Here is a 15,843-nt window from a genome sequence, read left to right as displayed (position 1 = left end):
TGGCAGTTTCAAAACGATGAAGTTTGCAGCGTTAATTGACTTTTGCTTCCACAAAAGATTTCAATATAGCGTGTGATGCTGTTTGATAGCATTTTATCTATAGTAGAACTTCTTTGAGAATTGGCGTCAATTTTTTTCCAACCCTGCTGCTGCTGCTTTATCACTAAGTTTATGTATATTTTAAATCCTTTCTTTTCATTTCAGTGATGTCCACAGCATCTTTCCGCGAATAAATTCCATCTCAAGACAAAAACTACCCCCTCCCCCCCCTTTTTTTTTTTTTTTTTTTTTTTGGAAAAAAAGAGACAGGGTCTCGATCTGTCACCCAGGCTGGAACGCAGTGCTGTGATCATAGCTCACTGCTCAAGTAATCCTCCTTCCTCAGCTTTCTGAGCAGCTGGGTCTACAGGCTTATGTCACCGCACCCAGCTAATTTTTTTTTTTCGTAATTTTTTGTAGAAACTATGTTGTCCAGGCTGGTCTCAAACTCCTGGTCTCCAGCAATCCTCCTGCCTCTGCATTCTGAACTGCTGGGCTTACAGATGTGAGCCACTACACCCGGCCAGGCATTTGTGTTTTAAAGATCCATCATAGTCATCCGCTGATATGCCTATAAATGTAAATGACTTATAGCAATTTTTTTTGATATCTACCCTTGTTTAAGACATTAATTTGTATACTATATTCTTTTAAAATATAAAGAGGTTTTATTTCTTTTGTTTTGGAGAGTTTTAACTAGTTTTTGAAATTTGGATGAATTCTTACGTGTTTTTTTTTTTCCCCCTCAAAGTCTGGGTCAGTAACCATTTTCTGCAAATGGCCATATAGTAAATATTTTAGGCGTTGCTGACCACATACAATCTTTGCCACATATTCTTCTTCATTTATTATGACTCTCTGGAATGTATAAACCATTCATAGTTTGAGAGGCTCAGGTTGCCAGTCAGATTTGTCCCACAGGCTGCTGTTTGTCAACACCTGCTCTAGACTAAAAATTCTAATAATGACTTATGGTCTGAATTCTGGGATTAATGGTGGATATTCAACCAAAATTAAATGGAAATACAAATCAGTTCACATGATGAGTAAAGCCAAGAGAATGCCTAGCTTCACGCTTGGCTGGATCCAGAGGTCAAATGAAGATAGCACTTGCAATCTCACTTCTTGTGACCTCCCTCAGACTCTCCCTTTACAATAAAAGAGGATAATATCTACTCATTTGTATATCAACATTTAAAGAAGTCCTGATTTCCTTGGGTTATATACCTGTCCTTGAATGAATCAGTATGGTAGAGGAGAAAAAAGGGGGATGATGGTGAGGATTGGTGTTTGACCCTCTTGTGTAGTAGTAGGAATGTGTTGGAAAAGACATTTCCAATGGTACCACATGGAGAAGAGGTAGGAGATAGCTTTCCAGAGAACTTAAAAAATAAATAAGCAGTGCGCTCAGAAAAAGAGTTTCTGTACATTAAAAATAGGTGTGTGTACTTGATCATCTAAAGTCACTTTAAAATGCACATGTAAGTTGGAAGATAACAGTAATTATTTGAATGGAATAATTACTTATGGAATGAAGATCTTAAATTAACTTCCCTCACCTCTTCGTCCCTGCCCAATTTTTATAGAGTCTTATCAAATACATTGACATTGATGTTTGTTTTGACTTCTTGTATAACAGAGGGAATCTTGAAGAAGCTGGAAAGCTTACTTACTTCATTGCTAGAATTCTTCATCATGGTGGGGGAGACTATATTTTGATTGTGGGACTGTGTAATAGGTCTGATATGTGTATCTCAGATTACCATATGAAAGATTAACATGCCTTTAACATAGATCATGTAAGAATGGAAGATAGCATAAAAACAGGACAGCGAAGATATATTATTCAGTTGTCTATTTCTAATTTTTAAGTAACGTAACATAACTAAGAGTAAAAGCCATTCCAGTATTGGTAGTGACCTACCTTTGGTGACTCCTTTTAAGTAGACAGACATATTACTTGAGCTCATTTCTCCTGCAAAATGATGAGATTGGAATCATTAAATAATAGTCTAATGTAATGAGAAATACATTTTAAAATTTATAAAATTTGAAGTAGACAAGTAAATCATGTAAGTAGGAAGTACCCCAAAGCATCTTAACTATTCTTACATAAGAGTAAGTAAAATATCTAAGGTCATTGCCACTCCTCAGTCTGATTCTCTTACAATGTTGTTTTAAACATTCAAAGCTTGCAACTGGATACATATATTTTTAATTATATCACATTTTGAAAGCCAAACCTTGCAAATTGCCGCTGTTTTGAAAGACTGAAACCTTGAACTTTGAATAAATCAGTTTTTTTTTTTAAAAATTAGGAATACCTGTTCTTTTTTTTCTTTCTTTATTTTCCTTCTTTTCTTCTCCCCTCCCTTCCTTTTCTTCCTTTTCTTTTGCAAGGTCTCACTCTATCATCCAGGCTGGAGTGCAGTAGTGCGATCTGTGGCCTTGGACTCCTGGGCTTAAAGGATCCTCCCGCGTCAGTTTCCTAAGTAGCTGGGATTATAGACATGCATCACCATGCCCAGCTAATTTATTTTTATTTATTTTTTGTGGAGACACAGGGTCTTACAGTGTTGTTGATGCTGGTCTCAAACTCCTGGGCTCCCCCATTCCTCCAGCCTCAGCCTCCCAAATTGCTGGGATTTCAGGCATGAGCCCCACTATATCCAGCCTGTGTTTTTTGTTTGTTGTTTTGGTTTGGTTTTCTTGTGAGGACAAGATCTGCGTTGCCCAGGCTGGTCTCAAACTCTTAGGACTCAAATGATGCTCTGGCCTTGGCCTCCTAAAGTGCTGGGATTACAGGCATGAGCCACCATGCTCAGCCTGTTTTTGTTTGTTTGTTTGTTTGTTTGTTTGTTTTATAGACACATCTATATTGGAGAACAGAACAATTAGGATTTTTAGGCAGACAATACTAACCTCCAGTTTCATCTTTATCCAGAGGTTTAAAGATTGTAGGAACAAGGGCATGTATACCTATACCAATATAATAAGGTCAAGAATTTTGAGGGAAAGAGTACATCTACATTTATACCTAACTTCATTACACAAAACCTTTGGGGTAAGAGTATATTAATCTGACCAGTGACATTCTTGTTGAGTGGCATCATAAAGGTAAACGATAAATGTAGTTTTGCTGCATTACAGAGCCTGGGAAAGGGGGGTGGGGAGGGAGGGAGAGAAGGAGGGAGGGAGGGGGGTGGAGAGAGATAGAGAGAGAGAAAGAGAAAATAAGAGAATTACCTACAAGGGATCAGGAAGGACCTTTTAGAGCAATGGAAATGTTTGTGTCTTAATGGTGATGCTGGTTATATGGGTAAATACATTTGTCAAACCCGTTGAACCACTCACAATAAGTATATTATTATCACATGTAAGTTATAGTTGAAGACAGTGTAAAAGAGAGTTAAACAGTGAAGTCTATTTTAGGACATGAATAGTGAAAGAGTAAAATAAAGTTTGATTAAAAAATATGTCATCACTTCAAATCAGCAGTGTAGCCCACAGTACATTAGTTTGAATAATTTATTTTTAATATCACTAAATAGATGCAAAAGTGTGTGCTACTGTCTATTACTGTATCATGGTATGTATAAAGATATTTTAGTATTCATGAATGAAGTACTATGTAATACTAAATGACAAGAATACAGGGTTTTAAGTGCTTTGTTATAAGCAAAAACACTATATTTTTTGGTGTGTTTTAATATAATGTACGTTTGCGTTTTTTTCTCTCTAAACTGTACATTCCTAAGTCTACTTTAACTTAGTCACACAAATCCGATAGAAAAGCAAGTGTAAAATTGAATGCTTTCTGAAATACTATTTTAAAATAATTTATGAATTTTTAAAATATTAAACATGATGCTAATTAGCCAAACGTATTACCAAGCTAGCTCCCTAGATCTGTTTCCATGCCCTGTCTCTTAGGTGACCAGATTGTGTGCCCTGACAAAGACAGCATAGGATATCAGGCATATGATTATATCCAGTAATTCTGGCAGTATGCTATGTAGAAAACCAACCTAAAAATAAGATTGAAATTTAATAAACTCTTAAGCCAATCATCTTTTCCCAATTAAAGTTTCATTCTTTGATTCTTTTATGTCAGCTTCACCTGTTTAGATAATCTTTCATGAAAGTTATTTTGAAAAAGGCCCAAAAGATATAGTTTAGATGTCTAAAAGGAAATGCCTGTCTAAACTTAGATTTTTATCTATATAGCTTCTGTTTCATGTTTGCAGATTCTTGAATAAGTTGATTTTTCACTTAGCAACTCTCCCTTTAAGTCTGCTGTAAAGACCGTCCCAAGTTGAATGAACTAAAGTTTTAATTTGAGTCTAAAAGATCAAGAAAATGTCTAGAATCCTGTTTACTGTTTCTCTCCCAGTTCTTTTACTGCTGTTTTTTTCCCAAAAGAGTAAAGAATTGTTTTTCCCCTTTAAAGCAATGAAATCAGCAAAATTAAAACTTCCTGAAAAGAAGCAAGTGACCAGGACCAATTCTATAATTAATTGGTCTCTGAAAAAGTTAACAGCTATTTAAGATGATGCTGAGTTCTCATGGAAATATGATTGGTAACTTTGGAGACCTTTCACTGTTGGAGGTCTTTGTTTAGATTGAGTATAAAGCCTAGGATGTCATTTATGGTAAGACCGTGAGGGTTGGGCGAGGGTGGATGCTGTCTTGGCTTTCTTATTGTTCATAAAATAGTAATAAACTTTACTTAATTGATACACCATTTTCGAGCCTATTGACCTGTAAAGGCATAAGTTAGCTTCCAGAATAAAATGTAAAGTGTGCTTAATTGACTCTCCCCCCTAATTATACAATATTTTATAAATCAGACTTCCTAATAACCTTCAGTCCAAGTGCATGTACCTTTCTGATGGGTGGTATAACTCATTTTGTTCTCTCATACCTTATTGATGAGCCTTATATAAACTAACTGAAATGGGACAATATAAGAACAGTGTCACAAAGTTGATAAAGTTAATGACGTTTAGTAAATTCTTGAAATAAATGGTATATACAAAAAAACTCATCTTTGTTAGTGGAGAAGAGGAGCAGGTGAGAAAAGAACTTTGAAAGAGGAGAGATAGGCAGGACTCTGGGGATAGCTTGGGTCAAGGTTGGGCCCAAGTGAGAAGACCGATCCTGAACTGGAGTGCCAAGTACCATTAGCTTTTTCGTTATGAATAGGCTGTGGAAATACAGCTAGCAATATTGTTGGAGAGGTTATAAAAATATTCTGTCAAGTTTTGAACATGATGACCTGAAGAATTTTATAATTTTTAATTAATGATAATTTCTCATTATAAAATTACACTTCCATTTTCCGTGGATAGGTTTAAGAAAATCTACGAAGAAACGCAGTGAGTCTCCACCTGCTGAGCTCCCCAGTTTGAGGCGGAGCACACGCCAAAAGACCACGGGCTCCTGTGCTAGTACCAGGTAATTTTTTTTGTTTGTTTGTTTATAGTGAGTTCATTTATCTTCTTTTGCTCAGTTTCAGCTTTCATCAAAATACTTAACTCCATAGGTTGTTTTTTGTTTTGTTTGTTTTTTGATGGAGTCTTGCTCTTGTCACCCAGGCTGGAGTGCAGTGGCGCAATCTTGGCTCACTGCAACCTGCGCCTCCCGGGTTCAGGTGATTCTCCTGCCTTGGCCTCCCTAGTAGCTGTGATTACAGGTGCCTGCAACCCCACCCAGTTAATTTTTGTATTTTTAGTAGAGACATGGTTTCACCATGTTGGCCGGGCTGGTCTCCAACTCCCAACCTCGAGTGATCCACCCTCCTCAGCCTCTCAAAGTGTTGGGATTACAGGCGTGAGCCACCGTGCCTGACGATTTTTTAAAAATTATTTAAATTTTTTTTTACTTGAGTAAAGACATATTCTAACATAACCGGTATTATCTTTGTGAATTTCTCCGCAATATTTATTTATTACTTACATGTTTTTACTAAGTTTTAATCATTCTATTTCTTGACGATACTTTTATCCTCTACTTTTCCTTTGTTGTTATGCTATTTTCACAATACTGTTGACAGTAGCAGGACCTTTGGCTATTTACAGAGTTCTAGTCTGCCAAATATACTTCTAATGAGCATCTTTATGCAGATTTGGGTTTTTTTTTTAAAAGATAGTTAAATTTCCCAATAGTGTGATTAATGAATCAAAAAGGTTGCCTGTTTTAATGGCTGTACTGTTGCCTAATTGGTTTCTGAAGTAGCTGGGACTACAGGCGCATGCCACCACACCTGGCTAATTTTTGTATTTTTAGTAGAGACAAGGTTTCATCGTATTGGTCAGGCTGATCTTGAACTCCTGAGCTCAGGTGATCCACCTGCCTCAGCCTCCCAAAGTGCTGGGATTACAGGCGTGAGCTACCGCATCCAGCCAGTAGTAATCCACTATTTACCCTGGAAATGATGCTCTATTTTAAATGAATTGAATTTACTCTGCAGGAAGAGTCACTTTTCTGTTTAGTTGGAAGTGTTTTAAAAATCATTTCTGTTTCTGAGGATGACAACAGCTCACAGTAACACAAAAGCTTGTATTGTAAATGCAGTATAACTTGGAAGAATTTTAAATATACAAAGTCTTGGTTGTTATACATGGTGAGTTTCTGCACTTACTTTTATTTAAAAAGAGGACGAAGAAGAAACTGGCTTTGTGCTCCATGAATTTGAGCTTTGTGTTGTGTATACATTGCTCCTGGTTCACTGGTAATGCTGCCCATGATGACATTTTTCTGTTGTAGTCGGCGAGGCTCTGGCCTGGGCAAAAGAGGAGCAGCTGAAGCTCGTCGACAGGAGAAAATGGCAGACCCTGAAAGCAACCAGGAGGCAGTAAATTCTTCAGCTGCTCGGACAGATGAAGCTCCCCAAGGAGCTGCAGGTAGATTGGTACTTCTTAGCTTTAAAATGTGTTTCTGTCTTTTACAGATTTGATGGGCGGAGGGAGGGAAGTATGCTAGGTGTTACTATCGTATAAACTTCTTGTTCTGTTTTATTTTACTTTACCAGTTTGATATTTTGATTAGTTGGATTTGGTTGCCATTTTAAAATTCTCATCCAAATTTGCACTAATTACATTCAAAAGGCTTTTAGGAAGAAGTAAACTCTGTTTAAGCTTTTTATATGTTGACTAGTGTGTATAACTGCCCACTGATGGAAAGAATTTAAATTCATAGTAAAAATGTAAGGATATAGTTTAAATTTCTTCACACATATATAAATTTTAATTTAGAATTTTTGTAAGCCCTAAAATACAAGTATTCAGTCTGAACCTTAGCTATAAGAATAGTATTTATATTGTTTTGGGCTTCTCATTTTTATTCTTGATATAATAGAAGCACAAAAATTAAAGCTTTTCTCTCAGCTTTAAATATGTACCCATTACCTGTACCAAAACAAGGCTAATACTTCAACTATTAATTCTTGCTGATGGATATCAAAATGTAGTTTCTATTGACATTTCTCAATGACATGAACAACAGATAAAAAAATGTTAATATCAATCACTATAGGCTTATATGTATGAGTCCCTTAAATCAGATGATACATACAGGTTTAGATACAGGCATATACTTCCTTTTGAACAAAGATATTTCAGATACTATTGTTTACTATTAGGATACATTGTCATTTTCTTTAATGTCTGTGGTTGATCATATGTCATAGATTGCCAGGAAGGTTGTGATTTACCTGCTATTGATGTCTTCTTGTTTTGTCTAGCTTAGCATTTTTTTCTTTTAAGCACTACACTTTCTTAGTTTTATATGATAAATTATATGGTGAGAGAGGAGTTTTTTTTCCATATTTGTTTTCCTAGAATAGTTTTTTGAAGGTTTAAATGGTAGATATTTGGAAAGTCCATTTCATTGCAACTCATTAAAATTGGTTGTGACTCACAGTCTGTCCCAGTGTTGTACACTCCTTCCCAGTCTTTTAATGTTTATTCAAAGCCTGAACGTAGAAATGGGGCAATTCCCAAATGTGTAACAGAAAAGGAGCTGCAGGCTATTAATGTAGACTCACTACAGTAATTATTATAACTAATACACAGTGTACACTACGTTGCAGTCCAGCCATAGTATTAAGCACTTTACGTATACTCTCATTTAATATTCCAAACAACCTGCTGAGGTATGAGTGCTGTTATTATTTTTTAAGTGAGGAAAAACAGAGACAAACATTGCTTATGCTTGCTCAGGGTTACAAGCTGTGATGTGTGACTTCCCAAAGCCAGGCATATTTGTAACAGCATTGTTGTCTAATGCAGTTACAAGAGTTTATATAATTTATATGAATATATAATTGAAGACTGGAATGGGAACGGGGTGTAAAATTTTGTTCCCCTATTTATTTACCTAAGAGGATAAAAGCATATGGGAATCAGGCTCATCCGACTGCCTTTCTAAACACTTCCAGGCATTCCATTGTCATTTATGTTTGAAATTACAGTGTGATACAGGTGTTTCCCAAGCTGTGTATTGTAGCTGGTGATAAAAATACATGTGGCATGTGCACTTGTATTAGAAGACTGACTTCATTACATTTTGGAGGATAGATCTCTTATGAATTATGGGAATTTCTCTGCTGACTCATGAAAGTATTTGTGGGGAAATAAGCTAATTATTTAGCAGCTTTGCATTAAGTTCTTCATGATAATGTGCTTTAGCTTCTGCATGTGTAAAATGGGAATGTAAAAGAAAATACAAACCTAAATTAGTATGGTGTATATAGGTTTGTGGACTTAGAGCTTCTTTTGACAAGTAAACGTTTTCAGATAGTACTTGTATAGTTGATGTGTAAGACTCCATTGGAAACATTTATTTGGAAATAATGTTGTTATTATTTTAAAAAGCCCAACCACATTAGCTCTTCATGTAAGAAATGCTAGCCTTCGAAGTTGAAAGTGTAGTGTTTGCCACACTTTCCCACGAGTCAGAGGCAGACTCCTGTGCATTCTTTTTTTTTTTTCTTCTTTGGGGAAAAGTTTCTCTCTGTTGCCCAGGTTGGAGTGCGGTGTTGCAGTCGCAGCTCACTACAGCCTCTGCCTCCTGGGTTCAAGTGATTCTCTTGCCTCAGCCTCCTAAGTAGTCGGGACTACAGGCGCCTGCCGCCACACCTGGCTAATTTTTGTATTTTTAGTACACAAGGGGTTTCACCATGTTGGCCAGGCTGCTGTCCAACTCCTGACCTCAAGTGATCTGCCCACATTGGCCTCCCAAAGTACTGGGATTACAGGCGTGAGCCTCTGCACCTGGTCTCCTATGCATTCTTAGATTTGGACATAATCAGAACTGTACAGACCTTTATAGTGTTGATAAAGTCTTGCAAATGCTAGGGGTACTAAAGTAAGGAATGAACTATTTTTTTTTATGCTTGTAAAATAATGTCAGCTTCATTTTGCATTGGGTAGCTTTATAGTTTCAGAAGAAATGATCAGGGTTAGATCACATAAGGAAAGTGGTCCAATTTTGTTAACTTTGCATCAATTGGTTAAAGTATAAAAACTTGTCACTCCATAATAGAATGTTTGTATTCTGATTTAGACAATATCTCTCCAGTGTTTTCACTTGTGTGTATTGTAAACTGTCTTACACGGTACTGTGAAGATAGGCTAAGACTAAACGGGAAATATCTGTGAAAATCTGGAATTGGATTTTATCTACTGATAGTCACATATTTTTTTTTTTTTTTTTTTTTTTGGAGACAGAGTCTTGCTCTTTCACCCAGGCCAGAGTGCAGTGGCGCGATCTCGGCTCACTGCAAGCTCCGCCTCCCGGGTTCACACCATTCTCCTGCCTCAGGCTCCTGAGTAGCTGGGACTACAGGCGCCCGCCACCGCGCTCGACTAATTTTTTGTATTTTTAGTAGAGACGGGGTTTCACCATGTTAGCCAGGATGGTCTCGATCTCCTGACCTCGTGATCCGCCCGCCTCGGCCTCCAAAAGTGCTGGGATTACAGGCGTGAGCCACCGCACCCGGTGATAGTCACATTTTTATATTTGACTGTGGGAACAAATCTGGCCTATGCCTAAGGAGGTTTGAAGCCTTGACTAAAGAACTGTAGCTGACTCCTGTTGATTAATTACATTTTCGTACCTGCATGACCTTACAGAACAGTTATCTCTATACTACCACTTAAATTAGCCAGAGGCTTGGCTGGTTTAGGTCTTCTAATTTTGTAAAACTTACAAAACTAGTAGTTTTTTTGTTTTGTTTTGGTAAAACCAAACGAATTTTGTAAAACATACAAAAATAGTTTTTATATATGTTTTACAAAATTAGATAACTCGTGACTCATATCTAAACTCCCATTTTAGATAACCTAAACTACTTCATAAAAGGGAACAAAAGCTTAATACTTGCTGTCAGAGATATGGCAAAAGAATCCTTTTCTTCACAGTTAGTTTCCAATTTCTGTCAAAACCAGCACCCTACCCTCTACTGATAATCAGACTTCTGGCAGTGGCTCACACCTGCAACCCCAACATTTGGAGGCCGAGGCAGGTGGATCACTTCAGTTCAGGAGATTGAGATCAGTCTGGGCAACATGGTGAAACCCTGTCTCTACAAAAAAATACAAAACTTAGCCAGGCTTGGTGGCATGTGCCTTTGGTACCAGCTACTCAGGAGGCGGAGGCGGGAGGATCGCTTGAGCCCTGGAGGCGGAAGTTGCAGTGAGCTGTAAATTGCACCATTGCACTTCAGCTTGGGCAGGAGAGCAAGACCCTGTCTCAAAAAATAAAAATAAAAAAGATTCTGTGGCTCCCCAAAGGTTGGGACCCTGCTATAATAGAACCTTAGCATCTCTTTTAATTATGTTCTTCTATAGGTTTTATGTTTTGGTTAATTGATGTCTTTGTGGCAGTGCAGTTTGAGATACTCATTATGAGAGTCATTAGAATAAAATATTTAAGAAGTAATGTAAGGTAGAAACCTTTAATGTTTGTAGGTCTGGAGAACATTTTAAAGTAAAATCAAGTAGATTCTCTGATAAATAACCTTAAAAACTCAGCAGTACTCTAACAGGTTAGATTTCTATGTGTTTGTTTTTTGATGTATGGGTTCCAGAGTGTGTTTTAAAAATACCCACTATTTCATTTGTTAAAACTTGGTATTTGCTTCCCACATAGATGGAATAGTCTTAAGATAAGTTTAAGAGCCATTTCAGTTATAATTGTACCTAGTAACAGTATTCGTTAACAGCATTTCTGTATAATGTGAAGAAGCAACTGTATTTGAATTAAAAATCACTGCTAAAGAATATATTTGAGTCATACAGTTTCTAAGGGTACAACCTGTGAAGTCAGACTTCCTGAGTTCAGATCTCTCATCCATAACCAGCTATCTGACCTTGGCCAAGTATGCTCAAAGTCACAAAACTTTAGTTTCCTTATGTGCATGATGATTATAATACCTTTTGTACAGTTACGAGGAGACTTAGACAATGCCTATGTATGGTAAGCGTTTCATAAATGCTGCCTACCTGTAAGTAACATTATAGTGTGTAGTTATTGGTTAATTTCCTTTTTCTTTACCAGAAGTGTGGATTTTGCTCAACCTTTATACAACTTTAGTATTTCTGGTTAATCTGTCTCTCTGTGGCTCTAAACCTTTCGGAGTGGTGGGGGAGTTTCCAACATTTTTGTAAAAGGCCAGATAGTAAATGTTTTATGCTTTATGTAGTCTCTGTTGCAGATACTCAATTCTGTAATTATAGCGTGAAAGCAGCCACAGACTTGTAAATGAATGAGTACAGCTGTGTTCTAATAAAATTTTTATTTACAAAACCATGTGGTGGACTGGATTTGGCCTTTGGGCCATATTTTGCTGACCCTGTTCTAAACCATAAGTTTTTCCAAGAATTTTTTTTAATCCCAATAATGAAGTTACATAGAAAATACTTAATGGTGTGTGAAGAGAATAGTAGTATGAAAATACAGTCAGTGGCTGGTATTTTGGCATCTTTTTCTTCAGACAAGCTCTTTAAATTCACATATGTTATTCACACATGCCTCTTTAACAATTATGACAAAAATATTCTTCCTGGCTTGCATTCTGTCACAATCTGTGCAGTATATAGGGCTTAAGGTATTGTGGAAGAGCTTATGTAGATCAATCATCTGTGTTAAAAAAAAACCCAAAAAATAAAAAAAAATAAAAAACCTTTGACCTCAGCAGACACATAGAGGCACAATTAACTGCTAGTTTTGCAGGAATATGGTTTTACTTCCTGTTCAGATTTATAATAGATTCTTCCTCCATTAGCTTAGACTGTTTTTTTTGTCATTGTTGGTCAGGTTAGTATTTCGATTAATAGTATCCTGAATCTTAACTCTTCATTTAACACTAGTTTTGACACTTTAGTTGCCCTGTCTTTCATACTTTTTGTTTTTGTTTTGAGACAGAGTCTGGCCCTGCCGCTCAGGCTGGAGTGCAGTGGCACGATCATGGCACACTGCAGCCTCTACCTCCTGGGCCCAAGCAGTGCTGTCAACTCAGGCATGCCCAACTCAGTAGCTGGGACTACACGTCTCACTATATTGCTCGGGTTGCTCTTGAACCCCTGAGCTTAAATGATCCTTATGCCATGGCCCGCAAAGTGTTGGTGTTACAGGAGTGAGCCACCATGCCCAGCCTCCTTCATGCTTCATAGCAGTCATCTGTTAGTTGTAATATCTTTTTGCACTCTTGAAGTTAATGAAAACAGATAAATAATTGTATCAAGACTGTAGTCCGGGAATAAAGCAGACTTAGAATGCAGATATCTACATACAACAGTACCCCCAAATGTCAATTTTGCCTTTTTATTATTTTTGTTACTAATTGGCCATCTGTTAAATAATCACAATTGTTATAGCAGTATGTTCTTTATTGACTTTCAGAAGAGGGATTCAGGACATCTTAATTAAAGAACAGTTTCAAAGGCACAAGAAATTTGTCAAAAGCCACATATAAATGAAGAACAAGCATAAAAATACAACCTTTTTAATACTAAAATAGTTGAGCTCTCCTTTCATTCCTAAAAGCTACAGGATAAAGTCTAGAAGAATAGCTGAGTGTACAGTAGCAAGACAAGTTTAATTGCCTTTATTCAATTGTAGTCCACAAAACTTTGGTTTTTCTAAGATAAGCCAGACATAATGTGTTTAAGTGCTCCTCCTAACCCTCATGTTTCCCCTCCACCCCAAGCCTCTAGTTCTGTTGCAGGGGCTGTTGGCATGACCACCTCTGGGGAGAGTGAATCAGATGATTCCGAGATGGGACGTTTGCAAGGTAAAAACAGTTATTGAGCCTACAAGAAACCATTACCATGAGCTACCTGTTAATACCATTCTTTTTAGTAGCAATTTCATGATTTGGAATTGGAAGATGAGCTATCCGCCTCTTCATGTTTACTGTTTAACTAGAGGAAGCCTTACATATTTATTTTTGTTTAAAATTTTTTAATTGTGGTTGCATGTGTAGCTGGTTTCTGTAATAAATAAGTTAAAAATCTTGAAAAACGGGTACCTTAATATATTTTTGTCTGGTATCCAGTAGCATTATGAATGCATTTAACCCACTTAGGCCTAGTGTTCCATTATTGGAACACTAAGGATGTGGGAGTTATTTATATCCTACTGCTGAAGGCCATCGCTAAGGTCTGACTTTTCATTCATGCAAAAATTCAAAAAATTGCAACCTGCAGCATAAATGGGTTTTAATAAGGCATTTGGCCATGGTTTTTGTCTTCTTGATCATGTTTCAAAATGAATGTATAGTGTATACACAAATTGTAGGGTTTTTTTAATGTTACAAATGCTTTTACAAAAGCAGCCTAATATTATGTATGTATGGATGGGTATGTATTTTTATCTCATTTGATTTATAACAGATCTCAGTGTGAGGCTTACAATAAATGTATTATTTATAAATCATTTTTGATTGCTTCTAAGTTCCTGAGGGAACATACAAGTATCTCTATGACTCGGACTCTCAGGAACACATAGTTTTTGTTTGTTTGATTGTTTTGAGACCGAGTCTCACTCTGTTGCCCAGGCTGGAGTGCAATGGCATGATCTCAGCTCACTGCAAACTCCACCTCCCGTGTTCAAATGATTCTCCTGCTTCAACCTCCTGAGTAGCTAGGATTACAGGTGCCTGCCACTGCACCTGGCTAATTTTTGTATTTTTAGTAGAGGTGGGCTTTCATCATATTGGCCAGGCTGGTCTTGACCTCCTGACCTCAGGTGATCCTCCCGTCTTGGCCTCCCAAAGTGCTGGGATTACAGGTGTGAGCCACTATGCCTGGCCTGTTTTGTTTTGTTTTCACTTTTTGGAACTAATAAAAATCATATACTGCATTCATATGGTTTTATAGGATCTGATGACCAGTATCTGATTGGGAAATAATGTCATACAGAAAACAGAGCAAGGGTGCTTAACATATTAGCTCTTCAAAATAACAAAATATTTACCTTAGATTTTTCTTGAAATATTTACACATTCCTGCTGGCACTGATTTAATATGTTAGGGTGGTCTTGAAAGTTTGTAGCTTCTCTTAAAAGTCCAGAAAGCAAAGTAACATTGACTGAATGAATTAAGCGAGATGAATCAGTTACTTGAAATTTTTAGATAGATCAGTTGCATGAAGTCATCTTAGTTGTTGACTCTGCCCTTCTTTTTTCTCTAGCTTTGTTAGAGGCAAGGGGTCTTCCCCCTCACCTATTTGGTCCTCTTGGTCCTCGGATGTCACAGCTTTTCCATAGAACAATTGGAAGTGGAGCTAGTAAGTAAAAATGTTCCTTCCCTGAAGCCCCTCAATAATTAGCCAACTGCTATTGTTACTTGTAACCTATTGATGTAAGTATTAAGAAGTTTTTCATCAACTTTAACCCATTTTTAAAAATAAGGCTTGTGCACAATCACACCTTAAATACAGCTCTCATTGCTGAATAATCCAGATTTTGTAGCGAGATTGATTCTGTTTGAACAAAATAAGAATAAAGAATCTCAAACAATTACATTGGTAATTATGGCACCTGATGGCATGTTTTGCATAGATTTGAATCTTGAGTTTGTCATAATGATATATTTGTCAAGGTGAGAGGATAAAACATTAAACAGTTTGCTAGCTGAATTTTTTATAGCTTTAAATATTTAGACATAAGGATGTTGGTTCTCATGAGTACTTTTTTTTTATATATATATTTTTTGAGATGGAGTCTTGCTCTGTCGTCCAGGCTGGAGTGCAGTGGCGTGATCTCGGCTTACTGCAACCTCTGCCTGTCAGGTCCAATCCTCCCACCTCAGCCTCCTGAGTAGCTGGGATTACAGGTGTGTGCCACCAAGCCCGGCTAATTTTTGTGTTTTTAGTAGAGATGGGGTTTCACTATGTTGGGTGGCTGATCTCGAACTCCTGACCTCAGGTGATCCGCTCACCTTGACCTCCCAAAGTGCTGGGATTACAGGCATGAGCCACTGTGCCTGGTCTGTTTCTTTGAATTGGGATGAAAATATGATCTATACATTACAACCAGGTAATAATGTTTCTTAAGATTTTTGTTTGTTTGTTTTTAAGAGAAATTTGATTTTATTTATCACTGGGGAGAAGCCTGGAAAGGAAAAAAAAAAAATACTGTTGCAGGGGGTCCCTAAGGGTATTGATTTTAAAGTATATGAAACCTGTATTTCCCATCAACCTTTACACATGAACTTAAATTAATATAAACCGTAGAGTAGAACTAGAGTCAAAAACAATGCCACACCTCTTTGTGCCCATGACCCAGCTTCAACAGTG

General features: G+C 37.1%; 1 protein-coding gene across 50 annotated transcripts in view; it reads left to right on the top strand.

Annotated features, from left to right (window-relative positions):
- The window catches only part of TRIP12 (thyroid hormone receptor interactor 12), a 150,587-nt gene that overhangs the window by 72,852 nt on the left and 61,892 nt on the right, over positions 1-15,843 (top strand). For all 50 annotated transcript variants that reach the window (XM_055290874.2, XM_063645166.1, XM_063645153.1 and 47 more), the window contains 4 exons: positions 5,391-5,496; positions 6,808-6,944; positions 13,253-13,336; positions 14,737-14,832. In XM_055290874.2, coding sequence (XP_055146849.1) covers positions 5,391-5,496; positions 6,808-6,944; positions 13,253-13,336; positions 14,737-14,832 — 423 coding nt within the window. The remainder of the gene's footprint in view (positions 1-5,390; positions 5,497-6,807; positions 6,945-13,252; positions 13,337-14,736; positions 14,833-15,843) is intronic.

Source organism: Symphalangus syndactylus, chromosome 8 (genome assembly GCF_028878055.3).
Source record: "Symphalangus syndactylus isolate Jambi chromosome 8, NHGRI_mSymSyn1-v2.1_pri, whole genome shotgun sequence".
Classification (NCBI taxonomy): Eukaryota; Metazoa; Chordata; class Mammalia; order Primates; family Hylobatidae; genus Symphalangus; species Symphalangus syndactylus.
Note: the sequence above shows the minus strand (reverse complement) of the source record. Positions and strands in the feature narration are given on the sequence as shown.